At 38.9% G+C, this 16,183-nt stretch overlaps 1 protein-coding gene across 2 annotated transcripts in view; it reads left to right on the top strand.

The window, feature by feature from the left end:
• polg2 (polymerase (DNA directed), gamma 2, accessory subunit) overlaps positions 1 to 15,345 on the top strand; it is a 101,101-nt gene extending 85,756 nt beyond the window's left edge. The window contains exons 4-9 of one of the 2 annotated variants that reach the window (XR_014608261.1): positions 12,284 to 12,469; positions 12,657 to 12,797; positions 12,923 to 13,003; positions 13,206 to 13,316; positions 14,794 to 14,894; positions 14,994 to 15,345. Coding sequence is in view for 1 of the 2 variants with exons in the window: in XM_084129378.1 (XP_083985504.1) it covers positions 12,284 to 12,469; positions 12,657 to 12,797; positions 12,923 to 13,003; positions 14,794 to 14,894; positions 14,994 to 15,159 (675 nt within the window). In the remaining variant the exon portion in view is untranslated. The remainder of the gene's footprint in view (positions 1 to 12,283; positions 12,470 to 12,656; positions 12,798 to 12,922; positions 13,004 to 13,205; positions 13,317 to 14,793; positions 14,895 to 14,993) is intronic. The other variant, XM_084129378.1, reaches the window with a different exon arrangement.
• Positions 15,346 to 16,183: the final 838 nt, after the last annotated feature.

Below are 16,183 nucleotides of genomic sequence, written 5' to 3'. Positions count from 1 at the left end.
GCGCTTAAAAAACATTAGGCTATATCTTCGAAACCGTTTGTCCGATCGAGACGAAACCACCGTCAGAAGTTTGGAAACATAGGTCGATAGCTATACGCCAATGCCCAAATGCGAAAATATTGATGTTTAGGGGTAGTAATATTCAATCAAAGTCATGTGTCAGTCATTTTTTACGTGTTTTTTCATATAAATGTCTATAACTCCGAAGCAAATTGAGATTTTTGCACCAAAATCGACACATATATGTATGGGCTCACTCTGAGGACACATAAAAAAAATGGTGGGACTGAGCCTCTTGGTGGCGCTATAATAGAACAAAACATGAAATTCCCATTGACTTCAATGCAGTTTTGTGAAATAAAATGCTATACTTAACAAATGCATTGGTGTAATATTACGAAACTCAGAATGTGCCATCAGCACCATCCCCTGAAGGTACCCAAAATATTTAGAGACAGCGTCACCTAGTGGTCAAAAGTTATAATAGCATTTCCAAAACTGCTAATAACTTTTGAATACATCGGCCTATGTAAATACCACTGGTCTTAATAGATTCCTTGGATCAAGCCGAGAACATATATACCAAATTTTCCTTATTTGGTCAAACTTCTTGTCCGCCATCTTGATTTTCATTCAAAACCTACTTTTTCGAACTCCTCCTAGACCGTTTGTCCGATTTTCACCAAAATCGAATCGTATCATCTCCAGACTGTGCCGACTAAAAGTTATGGATTTCGTGTCGATAGACGAAACCGTTTTCGTATAGCGCAGCAGCAAAGTTGAGACATGATGCTAATAGCACTAATTAAGGCTTTATCTCTGCAATGCCTTGAAATATTGACACCAAACTTTGTATGTGTCATTGTAACTTCATTCTGACCACATCACATCAGTTTTGTAACTGCGCCACCTATTGGTCGAAAGTGATAATCCATCAAATCATATTTTTAATTATTGTTTCTATGATTTTTCAGGCATTTTGCCTAAAATCCTCTTTAAATGTCTTTATTGCTCATTGTTGCAGTTGGTCTGACACTTTCAGACATGTTGGCATGTCTTGTCGTCTTATTCTGCTTGGCCCCGGTAATGGCTGCTTGCAGCTATATTTCTTCTTCTTCTTCTTCTTCTTCTTCCGCCATGGGAGTCTATGGCAGCCCATAGAACCGATTGCGGGAAACTTGTTTTGGTTTGACATTCTGATAGAGGACCGTCTCAACATTAAATACACCAATTTTGGTGTTTCTAAGTCATTCCCTCTAGCGCCACCACCTGTCCAAAGTTTCACTTTTATTTTGCTAATAACTTTTGAACCGTAAGGCCAATCAGCGAAATTCTTTTTTCCTCTGATTCCTGAGCTCATGACGATTCGATTGCACCCTATGACGTCATTTGCCGTCATAAAAATATGGCCACCATCTTGAATTTTCAAAAAAAGCTACTTTTTCGAACTCGTCCTAGACGGTTTGTCCAATTTGCACGAAAATTGAACCAGATCATCTTCAGGTAGTGCTGACAAAAAGTTATGGAATTCAAATGGATTCGTCAAACCGTTTTCGATAAACGCACGAATACATTTTACGTAGCGCTAGCAAAAACAGTCGTAAGGCCGTATCTCCGCAACGGTTTATCGTATTCAGACCAAACTTGGTACTTGTACTCACAAGCATGACCTGAGGCTACATGCTGTGTTTCGGCGCAGCGCCACCTACTGGTCCGGAGATATGAAAAATGGCTATTTTTGCTTATAACTTCTGAACAGTTTGTCCAAAAATCATACAATTGGTCTCGTTAGATTCAGGGCAACATGCCGAGTCGACTGATATCCAATTTTGCCATATCGGTCATTTTGGCTGTCGGCCATTTTGAATTTTGTGCTAAAATTCTGTATTTTATGAACGCATGAACGGATTGTTACGAAACGTGGTATGGGTCATCAGCACGATGCCCTGAATGAGCCTGAGAAGTTTCGAAACAGCGCCACCTAGTGGTGAATTTTTTTTTTCAAATGCTTATAACTTTGGGTGTGGTCGACTTATTTTCACGAAACTCATCTTTTTAGACTCTTGAATCGTTGCCGAGTCCTACGATACCAAACATGCTAGGTTTTGCATTACGGTTTGTGTAGCGTTGTGATTTAGCGCTTAAAAAACATTTGGCTATATCTTTGAAACCGCTAGTCCGATCGAGACGAAACCACCGTCAGAAGTTTGGAAACATAGGTCGATAGCTATACGCCAATGCCCAAATGCGAAAATATTGATGTTTAGGGGTACTAATTTCCAATCAAAGTCATGTGTCAGTCATTTTTTTCGTGTTTTTTCATATAAATGTCTATAACTCCGAAGCGAATTGAGATATTTTCACCAAAATTGACACACATATGTATGGGCTCACTCTGAGGACACGTAAAAAAAATTGTGGGACTGAGCCTCTTGGTGGCGCTATAACTGAACAAAATATGAAATTCCCATTGACTTCAATACAGTTTTGTGAAATAAAATGCTATACTAAACAAATGCATTGGTGTAATATTACGAAACTCAGATTGTGTCATCAGCACCATCCCCTGAAGGCAACCAAAATATTTCAAGACAGCGCCACCTAGTGGTCAAAAGTTATAACAACATTTCCAAAAAGGCTAATAACTTTTGAATAAATCTGGCTATTGAAATGGCACGGGTCTTAATAGATTCCTTGGGTCAAGCCGAGAACATAGATACCAAGTTTTCCTTATTTGGCCAAACTTCCTGTCCGCCATCTTGATTTTCATTCAAAACCTACTTTTTCGAACTCCTCCTAGACCGTTTGTCCGATTTTCACCAAAATCGAATCGTATCATCTCCAGACTGTGCCGACAAAAAGTTATGGATTTCGTGTCGATTGATGAAACCGTTTTCGTATAGCACAGCAGCAAAGTTGAGGCATGATGCCAAAATGACTATTCAGGCTTTATATCTGCAATGCCTCGACATATTGACACAAAACTTTGTATGTGTCACTGTCTCCTTACTCTGACCACACCACATCAATTTCGTAACAGCGCCACCTTTTGGTCAAAAGTAACAATCCATTAAATCATATTTTGAATCACTTTTTACATGATTTTTCAGCCATTTCGCCTAAAATCCTCTTTAAATGTCTTTAATTGCTCATTGTTGCAGTTGGTCTGACACTTTCAGACATGTTGGCATGTCTTGTCGTCTTATTCTGCTTGGCCCCGGTAATTGCTGCTTGCAGCTATATTTATTATTCTTCTTCTTCCGACTGGGCGTCTATGGCAGCCCATAGAACCGATTGCGGGAAAGTTGTTTTGGTTTTACATTCTGATAGAGGACAGTCCCAACATTAAGTACACCAATTTTGGTGTGTCTAAGTCATTCCCTCTAGCGCCACCACCTGTCCAAAGTTTCACTTTTCTTTTGCTAATAACTTTTGAACCGTAAGGCCAATCAACAAAATTCCTGTTTCCTCTGATTCCTGAGCTCATGACAATTCGATTGCATGCTATGACGTCATTTTCCCTCATAAAAACATGGCTGCCATTTTGAATTTTCCTAAAAAGCTACTTTTTCGAACTCGTCCTAGACGGTTTGTCCGATTTGCACGAAAATTTAATCAGATCATCTTCAGGCAGTGGTGACAAAAAGTTATTAAAATCTAGTTAATTCGTCAAACCGTTTTCGATAAACACTCGAACAAATTTTACGTAGCGCTTGCAAAAACAGACGTAAGGCTGTGTCTCCGCAACGCTTTATCGTATTCAGACCAAACTTGGTACAAGTCATCACAAGCATGACCTGAGGCAACATGCTGCGTTTCGGCGCAGCGCCACCTACTGGTCCGGAGATATGAAAAATGGCTATTTTTGCTTATAACCTAGGAACAGTTTGTCCAAAAATCATAAAATTGGTCTTGTTAGATTCAGGGCAACATGCCGAGTTGACTGATATCCAATTTTGCCATATCAGCCATTTTGACTGTCGGCCATTTTGAATTTTGTGCTAAAATTCTGTATTTTATGAACGCATGAACGGATTGTTACGAAACGTGGTATGGGTCATCAGCACAATGCCCTGAATGAGCCTGAGAAGTTTCGAAACAGCGCCACCTAGTGGTGAATTTTTTTTTCCAAATGCTTATAACTTTGGGTGTGGTCGACTTATTTTCACGAAACTCATCTTTTTAGACTCCTGAATCGTTGCCGAGTCCTACGATACCAAACATGCTAGGTTTCGCCTTACGGTTTGTGTAGCGTTGTGATTTAGCGCTTAAAAAACATTTGGCTATATCTTTGAAACCGCTAGTCCAATCGAGACGAAACCACCGTCAGAAGTTTGGAAACATAGGTCGATAGCTATACGCCAATGCCCAAATGCGAAAATATTGATGTTTAGGGGTACTAATTTCCAATCAAAGTCATGTGTCAGTCATTTTTTTCGTGTTTTTTCATATAAATGTCTATAACTCCGAAGCGAATTGAGATATTTTCACCAAAATTGACACACATATGTATGGGCTCACTCTGAGGACACGTAAAAAAAATTGTGGGACTGAGCCTCTTGGTGGCGCTATAATTGAACAAAATATGAAATTCCCATTGACTTCAATACAGTTTTGTGAAATAAAATGCTATACTAAACAAATGCATTGGTGTAATATTACGAAACTCAGATTGTGTCATCAGCACCATCCCCTGAAGGCAACCAAAATATTTCAAGACAGCGCCACCTAGTGGTCAAAAGTTATAACAAAATTTCCAAAAAGGCTAATAACTTTTGAATAAATCTGGCTATTGAAATGCCACTGGTCTTAATAGATTCCTTGGGTCAAGCCGAGAACATAGATACCAAGTTTTCCTTATTTGGCCAAACTTCCTGTCCGCCATCTTGATTTTCATTCAAAACCTACTTTTTCGAACTCCTCCTAGACCGTTTGTCCGATTTTCACCAAAATCGAATCGTATCATCTCCAGACTGTGCCGACAAAAAGTTATGGATTTCGTGTCGATTGATGAAACCGTTTTCGTATAGCACAGCAGCAAAGTTGAGGCATGATGCCAAAATGACTATTCAGGCTTTATATCTGCAATGCCTCGACATATTGACACAAAACTTTGTATGTGTCACTGTCTCCTTACTCTGACCACACCACATCAATTTCGTAACAGCGCCACCTTTTGGTCAAAAGTGACAATCCATTAAATCATATTTTGAATCACTTTTTACATGATTTTTCAGCCATTTCGCCTAAAATCCTCTTTAAATGTCTTTAATTGCTCATTGTTGCAGTTGGTCTGACACTTTCAGACATGTTGGCATGTCTTGTCGTCTTATTCTGCTTGGCCCCGGTAATGGCTGCTTGCAGCTATATTTAGGGGCCAAGCACCGAAGGTGCGGAGGCACCTATTGTATCTGTTCCCGTTCTTATTCTTCTTCTTCTTCTTCTTCTTCTTCTTCTTCCGCCATGGGAGTCTATGGCAGCCCATAGAACCGATTGCGGGAAAGTTGTTTTGGTTTGACATTCTGATAGAGGACCGTCTCAACATTAAATACACCAATTTTGGTGTTTCTAAGTCATTCCCTCTAGCGCCACCACCTGTCCAAATTTTCACTTTTATATTGCTAATAACTTTTGAACCGTAAGGCCAATCAGCGAAATTCTTTTTTCCTCTGATTCCTGAGCTCATGGCGATTCGATTGCACCCTATGACGTCATTTGCCGTCATAAAAATATGGCCGCCATCTTGAATTTTCAAAAAAAGCTACTTTTTCGAACTCGTCCTAGATGGTTTGTCCGATTTGCACGAAAATTGAACCAGATCATCTTCAGGTAGTGCTGACAAAAAGTTATGGAATTCAAATGGATTCGTCAAACCGTTTTCGATAAACGCACGAATACATTTTACGTAGCGCTAGCAAAAACAGTCGTAAGGCCGTATCTCCGCAACGGTTTATCGTATTCAGACCAAACTTGGTACTTGTACTCACAAGCATGACCTGAGGCTACATGCTGTGTTTCGGCGCAGCGCCACCTACTGGTCCGGAGATATGAAAAATGGCTATTTTTGCTTATAACTTCTGAACAGTTTGTCCAAAAATCATACAATTGGTCTCGTTAGATTCAGGGCAACATGCCGAGTCGACTGATATCCAATTTTGCCATATCGGTCATTTTGGCTGTCGGCCATTTTGAATTTTGTGCTAAAATTCTGTATTTTATGAACGCATGAATGGATTGTTACGAAACGTGGTATGGGTCATCAGCACGATGCCCTGAATGAGCCTGAGAAGTTTCGAAACAGCGCCACCTAGTGGTGAATTTTTTTTTTTTTCAAATGCTTATAACTTTGGGTGTGGTCGACTTATTTTCACGAAACTCATCTTTTTAGACTCCTGAATCGTTGCCGAGTCCTACGATACCAAACATGCTAGGTTTCGCCTTACGGTTTGTGTAGCGTTGTGATTTAGCGCTTAAAAAACATTTGGCTATATCTTTGAAACCGCTAGTCCGATCGAGACGAAACCACCGTCAGAAGTTTGGAAACATAGGTCGATAGCTATACGCCAATGCCCAAATGCGAAAATATTGATGTTTAGGGGTACTAATTTCCAATCAAAGTCATGTGTCAGTCATTTTTTTCGTGTTTTTTCATATAAATGTCTATAACTCCGAAGCGAATTGAGATATTTTCACCAAAATTGACACACATATGTATGGGCTCACTCTGAGGACACGTAAAAAAAATTGTGGGACTGAGCCTCTTGGTGGCGCTATAATTGAACAAAATATGAAATTCCCATTGACTTCAATACAGTTTTGTGAAATAAAATGCTATACTAAACAAATGCATTGGTGTAATATTACGAAACTCAGATTGTGTCATCAGCACCATCCCCTGAAGGCAACCAAAATATTTCAAGACAGCGCCACCTAGTGGTCAAAAGTTATAACAAAATTTCCAAAAAGGCTAATAACTTTTGAATAAATCTGGCTATTGAAATGGCACGGGTCTTAATAGATTCCTTGGGTCAAGCCGAGAACATAGATACCAAGTTTTCCTTATTTGGCCAAACTTCCTGTCCGCCATCTTGATTTTCATTCAAAACCTACTTTTTCGAACTCCTCCTAGACCGTTTGTCCGATTTTCACCAAAATCGAATCGTATCATCTCCAGACTGTGCCGACAAAAAGTTATGGATTTCGTGTCGATTGATGAAACCGTTTTCGTATAGCACAGCAGCAAAGTTGAGGCATGATGCCAAAATGACTATTCAGGCTTTATATCTGCAATGCCTCGACATATTGACACAAAACTTTGTATGTGTCACTGTCTCCTTACTCTGACCACACCACATCAATTTCGTAACAGCGCCACCTTTTGGTCAAAAGTGACAATCCATTAAATCATATTTTGAATCACTTTTTACATGATTTTTCAGCCATTTCGCCTAAAATCCTCTTTAAATGTCTTTAATTGCTCATTGTTGCAGTTGGTCTGACACTTTCAGACATGTTGGCATGTCTTGTCGTCTTATTCTGCTTGGCCCCGGTAATTGCTGCTTGCAGCTATATTTATTATTATTATTCCTTCTTCCGACTCGGAGTCTATGGCAGCCCATAGAACCGATTGCGGGAAAGTTGTAATGGTTTGACATTCTGATAGAGGACAGTCCCAACATTAAATACACCAATTTTAGTGTGTCTAAGTCATTCCCTCTAGCGCCACCAACTGTCCAAAGTTGCACTCATGTTTATGCTAGTAACTTTTGAACCACAAGGGCTAGAAACAAAATTCCTGTTTCCTCTGATTTCTGAGCTCATGACGATTCGATTGCACCCTATGACGTCATTTTCCGTCATAATAATTTTTCCGCCATTTTGAGTTTTCTGAAAAACCTACTTTTTCGAACTCCTCCTAGGCCGTTGCTCCAATTTCCATGAAAATTGAATCAGATCATCTTCAGACCATGCCGACAAAAAGTTATGGAATTCATGTTGATTCGTCAAACCGTTCTCGAATACCGTGCAAACAAATTTTACGTAGCGCTTGCGAAAACAGACACAAGCCTGTATCTCTGCAACGCTTTATCGTATTCAGACCAAACTAAGCACATATCATCACAAGCATGACCTGAGCCTACATGCTGCGTTTCGGCGCAGTGCCACCTACTGGTCCGGAGAAATGAAAAATGGCTCTTTTTGCTTGGCTGAATGGTTTGTCCAAAAATCATAAAATTGGTCTCGTTAGATTCAGGGCGTCATGCTGAGTCGACTGATATCCAATTTTCCCAGATCAGCCATTTTGGCTGTCGGCCATTTTGAATTATGTGCTAAAATGCTGTATTTTAGGAATGCATGAACGTATCGTTACGAAACTCGGTATGGGTCATCAGCACGATGTCCTGAAGGAGCCTGAGAAGTTTCGAAACAGTGCCATCTAGTGGTGAATTTTTCCCCCCAAATGCTTCCAAATGCTTATAACTTTGGGTGTGGTCAACTTATTTTCACAAGACTCATCTTTTTAGACTCCTGAATCGTTGCCGAGTCCAACGATACCAAACATGTTAGGTTTCGCCTTATGGTTTGTGTAGCGTTGTGATTTAGCGCTTAAAAAACATTTGGCTATATCTTTGAAACCGCTTGTCCGATCGAGACGAAACCACCGTCAGAAGTTTGGAAACATAGGTCGATAGCTATACGCCAATGCCCAAATGCGAAAATATTGATGTTTAGGGGTAGTAAATTCCAATCAGAGTCATGTGTCAGTCATTTTTTACGTGTTTTTTCATATAAATGTCTATAACTCCGAAGCGAATTGAGATATTTTCACCAAAATTGACACAAATATGCATGGGCTCACTCTGAGGACACATAAAAAAATGGTGGGACTGAGTCTCTTGGTGGCGATATAACAGAACAAAACATGAAATTGCCATTGACTTCAATACAGTTTTGTGAATTAAAATGCTATAGTAAACAAATGCATTGGTGTAATATTACGAAACTCAGAATGTGCCATCAGCACCATCCCCTGAAGGTACCCAAAATATTTCGAGACAGCGCCACCTAGTGATCAAATGTTATGACAAAATTTCCAAAAAGGCTAATAACTTTTTAATAAATCTGGCTTTTGAAATGCCACTGGTCGTAATAGATTCCTTGGGTCAAGCCGAAAACATAGATACCAGGTTTTTCTTATTTGGCCGAACTTCCTGTCCGCCATCTTGATTTTCAGTCAAAACCTACTTTTTCGAACTCCTCCTAGACCGTTTGTTCGATTTTCACCAAAATCGAATCGTATCATCTCCAGACCCATCCATCCATCCATCTTCTATCGCTTATCCGGGGCCAGGTCGCGGGGGCAGCAGTCTAAGCAGGGATGCCCAGACTTCCCTCTCCCTAGACACTTCCTCCAGCTCTTCTGGGGGGACACCGAGGCGTTCCCAGGCCAGCCGGGAGACATAGTCTCTCCAGCGTGTCCTAGGTCTTCCCCGGGGTCTCCTCCCGGTGGGACATGCCCGGAACACCTTTCCGGGAAGGCGTCCAGGAGGCATCCGGAAAAGATGCCCGAGCCACCTCAACTGACCCCTCTCGATGTGGAGGAGCAGCGGCTCTACTCTGAGCTCCTCCCGAGTGACCGAGCTTCTCACCCTATCTCTAAGGGATCGCCCAGCCACCCTGCGGAGAAAGCTCATTTCGGCCGCTTGTATCCGGGATCTTGTCCTTTCGGTCATGACCCACAGCTCATGACCATAGGTGAGAGTAGGAACGTAGATTGACTGGTAAATCGAGAGCTTCGCCTTGCGGCTCAGCTCCTTCTTTACCACGACAGACCGGTACAGGGACCGCATTACTGCAGAAGCTGCACCGATCCGCCTGTCAATCTCCCGTTCCATCCTTCCCTCACTCGTGAACAAGACCCCAAGATACTTGAACTCCTCCACTTGAGGCAGGAGCTCTCCACCAACCTGAAGCGGGCAAACCACCCTTTTCCGACTGAGAAAGTTATGGATTTCGTGTCGATAGACGAAACCGTTTTTGTATAGCGCAGCAGCAAAGTTGAGGCATGATGCTAATAGCACTATTCAGGCTTTATCTCTGCAATGCCTTGACATATTGACACCAAACTTTGTATGTGTCATTGTTACTTCACTCTGACCACATCACATCAGTTTTGTAACTGCGCCACCTATTGGTCGAAAGTGATAATCCATTAAATCATATTTTTAATCATTGTTTCTCTGATTTTTCAGGCATTTTGCCTAAAATCCTCTTTAAATGTCTTTAATTGCTCATTGTTGCAGTTGGTCTGACACTTTCAGACATGTTGGCATGTCTTGTCGTCTTATTCTGCTTGGCCCCGGTAATTGCTGCTTGCAGCTATTTTTCTAATTATTTTTAATTATCACAGAGCTTATTGCAATTATTGGTTGTTAATGGCTGTTAAAAGTGGTTAATAGGCTACAATGCTGTATTCGTTGTGTATGCAAGACATTTACTGAAAATTCTCGGTTCAAATAAGTGTACCGTTATATCCCTAATTAACTGTGCCACTATTCCGATTTAATAGAGCTTTTAACACTTAAAATAGTTAACCCTGTGTAATTCTAAACCTTGGGTAATTGGAATCCTGGGTTGTCTTGCATCACGTTTCACACTGCTCATACTTAACCCGGGGTTAAAAGTTATTCCTGGGTATTCATTAGCTGATGTTTCACAAGCTACATTCCTAAACCCTGGGTTAATGTCCGTATTTGAGGTGTCAGTGTAATTGATTGGGCGAATGCCACACACAACCTGCTCTAGCATAGTGTTTTCTCAAATTACATTGTCAACTGTACTATCAAGTTTTTTAAAAAGACTATAAAGCTAAAAATCCACTCCAAATTATGTTGGTTTTTTTCATCACCGTTTGACATTTTTCCTGTTAAACGATGAAACGACTGTGTATGTACAACACGGAGTGTTTTACGTGACTGTCCAAAGCATCTGAATATGAGGCATGCGACTGTTGTGTGTTGCATCAAGTCATAATATTACAACGCATCATTTCACAATGCGCACATTTGGCACCGCAATGTGGGATTAAAGGCCCATTCACACCAAGGATGATAACTATAAAGATAACGATAAAGATATAGTTCTAAAATATTACTTCTCAATATTAAAGAATAGCAGAGTTATATTACCATATAACCGATAAACGATATCATTGGATTCACCAGCTGATGAACGATGAAAACATTAATAGACAATCAGAATCCATCCTTCTGTGAGGAGCTCGACAATTTAAAGCGGCAGACAAGCATGTGCTTAGAATAAACAGAACAATATTGTCCGCTGGTGTGGACCCTATATACAGTAGTTATCTTTATAGTTATCGTTCTTGGTGTGAATGGGCCTTAACACCGCGAAAGCGTGCTAACCCTGCTCCAGAGGGTCCATCAATTTAATTACGTGTAGAAAGACGGAAGAGAGAGACCAATTTGCAATCTGTTTTGTCATTTAAAGTAGAGTTTCAGGGAACTCTTTATTCACTCACACGTCTATTGTTGTCGTCTCCAGTAATTTGTTGTTGTTCCTTCTCATTGTTTCTTTTTCAACTTTGAAACAACGGGCCTGGGCTGCGTTTCCCAAAAGCATTGTAAGCCTAAGTTGATCGTAGAGACCATTGGTGGCAATTATTCTACGATCAACTTAAGCTTACGATGTTTTTGGGAAACCCACCCCTGGGCAGTGTTGCCACCTTATGTAGTAATTAGTGAGGAGAAAAAACCTAATGACTTATGCACATCTTGGCATTTCCATCCTCCTAATTTTATGCGCAATTTGGGATATAGCATAAAAAAATGCTGGATGGAAACGCCATTTTGGGCATTTTAGAATTGAACTAATATATTCAATATATTTTTTTTTGTTGTTGTTGATTTTATTCAACTGCACACTGAAGATAGACAAATGTGGATACCAAAATATGTTTTAATTGGTGTAAAATATGTTTTAATATGTAAAAAATTCATTGTGTACTGTATTTTAGTGTATATTACCTGGTCTTTATTGAGAAAAAGTGATTCTCAGTGTGCAAAAATGGCAGAGTGCAGTGTTGGTTACAATAAATTAATTGCAGCAATGTTGTGCCTGTTAAATATTATCTTTTATTTGTGACTTCTTATCAGTCATGTCATGAAAAACCATACTGGTCATCCACTTTTAAAGTATATGAAACATTTTTAAGGAATATTGGTGTAGTGCAGGAATATAATTTCTTGAACACCTACTGAAGTTTGCTTTAGGTCCGTCTGACTTCAGCATGTGCAATGTGGTGGATGACGAACTGAGAGAGGGGACATCTCATGGTGTTAAAATCCTTTATAAGTTCCCCTGGGGCTCAGAGACACTGGAGACACTGTGGAGCCTGGGGGACACACAACTGATAAAGACTCACCAAGGATCTTGCATCAATCTACAGGTCAGAGCAAAACTTAGATTATGTTTAAGGTGTAATTTAGTTTGTTTGTCAAATTAATTTGACTAACTTTGATCTGAATTATATATTATGTACAAGGGTAACTCAAAGTGAAAAATAGTATACTTGAAGTAGTATAAATTAATTGAATTTTTTTATTAAAAGACTGCTATGATCATGTAACTTTCAGTGCAGAGATGGAAGAAAGTCTGTGGTTCCTCATGTCATCTCTGTCAGTGTGAATGTGGATCAAGGAATGCTGGCTTACCTGTTTAACTCACTTCAACTGCTGAAAAAAACTGACAGCAAACAGAAGCTTCATCAGAGGACAGTGAGTAAGCTAAGTTTCCCTATTTTTTTTTTGCATTAATAAGTGGTTGGAAAATGATGCTTAATATGTCATTTTTAATGTAAAAATGTCAGGGAAGTTGACCACGGTTTCTTTGCTTTATTCAGGTTTTAAAGCTGCATCCCAGTTTAACTCCAGTGAAAGTGGCTTTGGATATGGGACGAGGCTCTAATTCAGAGCTTAGACAGGTATAGAGGGATAAACAATCACCAAAACTACTGTTCAAAAGTTCAAGATCATGTTTAGTGGTAACATGTTGAAGATTAGCGAATAGTCTGTTAGTTCATAAAGTGATCAGTCATTTCCTCTCAAAAGTGAGCTTACTGAATTAAAAGTGTTGAAGCCTCTCTCCCATCGACGTCCATAAAAGACAATCCATTCTCATTCCAGTGGCCTCATCTGCTAGGACTCCATTCACATACCAGACAAGAAGCACCGCACAGCGACTAGGACAGTCACACACCGGACGTGTCATTCTGTACTCGCGTTCTCAAGTTCAAGGTGGTAGTCCGAAAAAGTGAAACTAATCACTAGTATTCAGGCAAAAGTTTACTTAAAGAATAAAGTGGCATCAATAAGTTTGAAGATTTTTGAAAAAAAGTACAAATTGTGATCTACAGAAAGGGTGATCTATATTGTAATAATTCTGAAGCATAGAATTAAATTTTATTTAAGCCACAAAGTTGAAGTAGCAATTGGGCACCCCGACAGATGCTGAGTGGTGCTGCTGGTGTGAGTACACTTATAAAAACAATATATATTAGAATTTTTTTTCTTTAGGAGGATATATATGAAAAAATAATATGCCAAACTGGCTATTGAATTGATTGTGTTACCAGACATGGTTGATTTTCACCTGCATTTGGTAGGTGTTAATATCAAACCCTGTACCTAGGTAAATATAGTGTGCATTGTAGAGTGGCCACCTTAAATAATTTCTAGGCCTATAATCTGTGTGAATGGATAGGAGAGCTTTAAATGTGTGAAAAAAGTGTTTTATCCCTCCTTTTTTTTTATTTAAAGAGGGATGTCTTTTCTAAAATAATTTTGCAAGCAGTCAACCAAACCCGTTCGGTGTGCTGCTGAACATTGGTATTCTGTTTGTTTGATCCTCAACTCTTCCTTGAGCAGAGTACATCTAAAGATTCCAACACAATCTTTCTGGTGAATATCCACAAGGGTTGAAACTCAAGCGATAACGGTTACATTTCAAAGACTGGCACAAATTATTCCATGCAAAATGCTCAGCAACTCAGTTCCATGTCTCCACTTTCCTCACCTCTTCACCTGTACTTTTTGTTTCCTTTAGCAAACCACACCTTTTTTTAGTCATCTTTTTTATTTTCGTTCAGATAAATAATGAAGATCATTACTGTAATGAATTGGTTTAAAACTTAATTATTTACTTTATTTGTTCCTTGAAGGTAATAAAGTGAAACAACAACTCTGAATCTGCGTCAAAGTTTGATGATCCGTTACAGCATGCCGAGTTTGAGATTCCACTGGTTACTGAGCTAGGGCTTGCAGAAATTTTGTTAAAAGCCTACTTTGTTTTTTGAGAATAAATAGATGTAATATGCAAGTATAACAAATAATACAAATTACCAGTATTTTACAATAAAATGCCATTTCTAGCCAACATATAAATTAAGAGAAATCTCAAATGTGACACGTGACAAAAAGAGTCTAAAAAAAATCCCTCTCCATTTTAAATTGACGCTAAAACTGGAACTTTTAGCAATCTTGATCATTACATTTAGATTTAAATTCTAATCTCAAATTTTTAGTCTAAGTTAAAGTCTAAGAAACAAGAGTGTGCAAAATCTGTAATCTCTGATCTGGTGGTTTTGCAATACCAAAACATAGAGGTAATCACTCAAAAAACAAAAAGGTAAATTAAAAATGGTCACGCAACCAACTTTACAAATTTGTGGACCACTTGAGATGGACTGACCTTAAGACAATTGTTTCTCTTAAGGTTTGTGAGGGTTTACTCCAAGAGTTTCTTGAAGTTGGAATTTCCACATGGCCTGGATACTTGGACACAATGTCATTATCTCTGGAGAATTTACACACAAAGTAACTGACTATCTATTTTCTATACAATTCTGAGTAATCTTTTGAGTAAAGTTTTCATGATGAAATAAATGTTGAGAGAAAGTTTTCTTTATGCTGCAGGTATGATGAGATGGGTGTCCTCTTCACAGTGGTGGTCAGTGAGAGCACACTAAAAAGCGGCCTTCTGCTGGTCCGTAACAGAGACACCACCATCAGAGAGACCATGCACATCTCAGAAATCAAATGCTACCTGCTCAAATACATATCTGCCTCAGACAATATCTGACTTTTATCATCTGAATCTTAATGGAATACATATTGTAAAGTACATAATGTGGTGATATGATAACTGTTGGGAGTGATGTAACTCTTTCAAAATTGTTTCTCTGTAAAATGCTATTAGTGTATACCATTTTGAAAAAAACAAAACAAAAAAAAACATAAGATTTAATATTAAACTTTATCATCAGCAGTTCCATCCTGTTTGCATTTATTTTTGACCATGCTAACTAATATCTACTGTATATCTCTCGCTTTGACTTTGCCCCAGAGTTTATTTTGATGTTATATGGTAGGAGTTTAGTGGTTAAAAATCTGGCCCAGATAATCAAAGAATTAGGGTTAGTTCACATTTTGCAAAGGTTGGAAAATGCCATTGTTTTTTAGGCATGAAATGCACTTGAATTTTGAATGACGTCCTTGAAATTGTTTGATATATGTTCTTAGAATGTCCAGTGTGAGTAAAAAAAAAGAAACTTGATGTTATGGATCCCTTGTGCATCATGAGTCGCATTGCTTTGATATTGCACAAGTACATGTGATACATTGCATAATGGGTCTACTCGGATGCTAAGGGGACCCAAATGACCACTTTGGATTTGTACATTATACATGGCCAATTTTTAACTATTAATCAGGTAGTAAAATAAAATTTAAATCTTTAATAATAATCCACACATAAGATGAAGTCACATGCAAAAGTATCTTGAATGAAGCTCATTTGAATTCGGTATAGCCTACATGTTTACTCTGTTACAGAGGAAGTCAAAACCAAATTACCCTACCTTTTTCTGACGATGAATTATACTGCCATATCAAATTTCACGTAATCACCTAAATTGGATGAAAACTGCCCAAGCTTTATTCGTACAGTCTTTTTATTTAATAGAGAAAACATCACGGGCATAAATTAATATCAGCATGTCTGTGCTTCGTATTAAATTAATGACAGTTTAAACTTGCGAATGTGAATTGTGTTTGTTCTGAGAATAGTAATTACTTTCTTTTCCTCAATGGAATTCCTCCACAAC

Source organism: Abramis brama (assembly GCF_963993115.1).
Source record: "Abramis brama genome assembly, chromosome: 11".
Taxonomy (NCBI): domain Eukaryota; kingdom Metazoa; phylum Chordata; class Actinopteri; order Cypriniformes; family Leuciscidae; genus Abramis; species Abramis brama.
The sequence above is the reverse complement of the archived record's forward strand: the minus strand, read 5'-3'. Positions and strand labels throughout refer to the sequence as shown.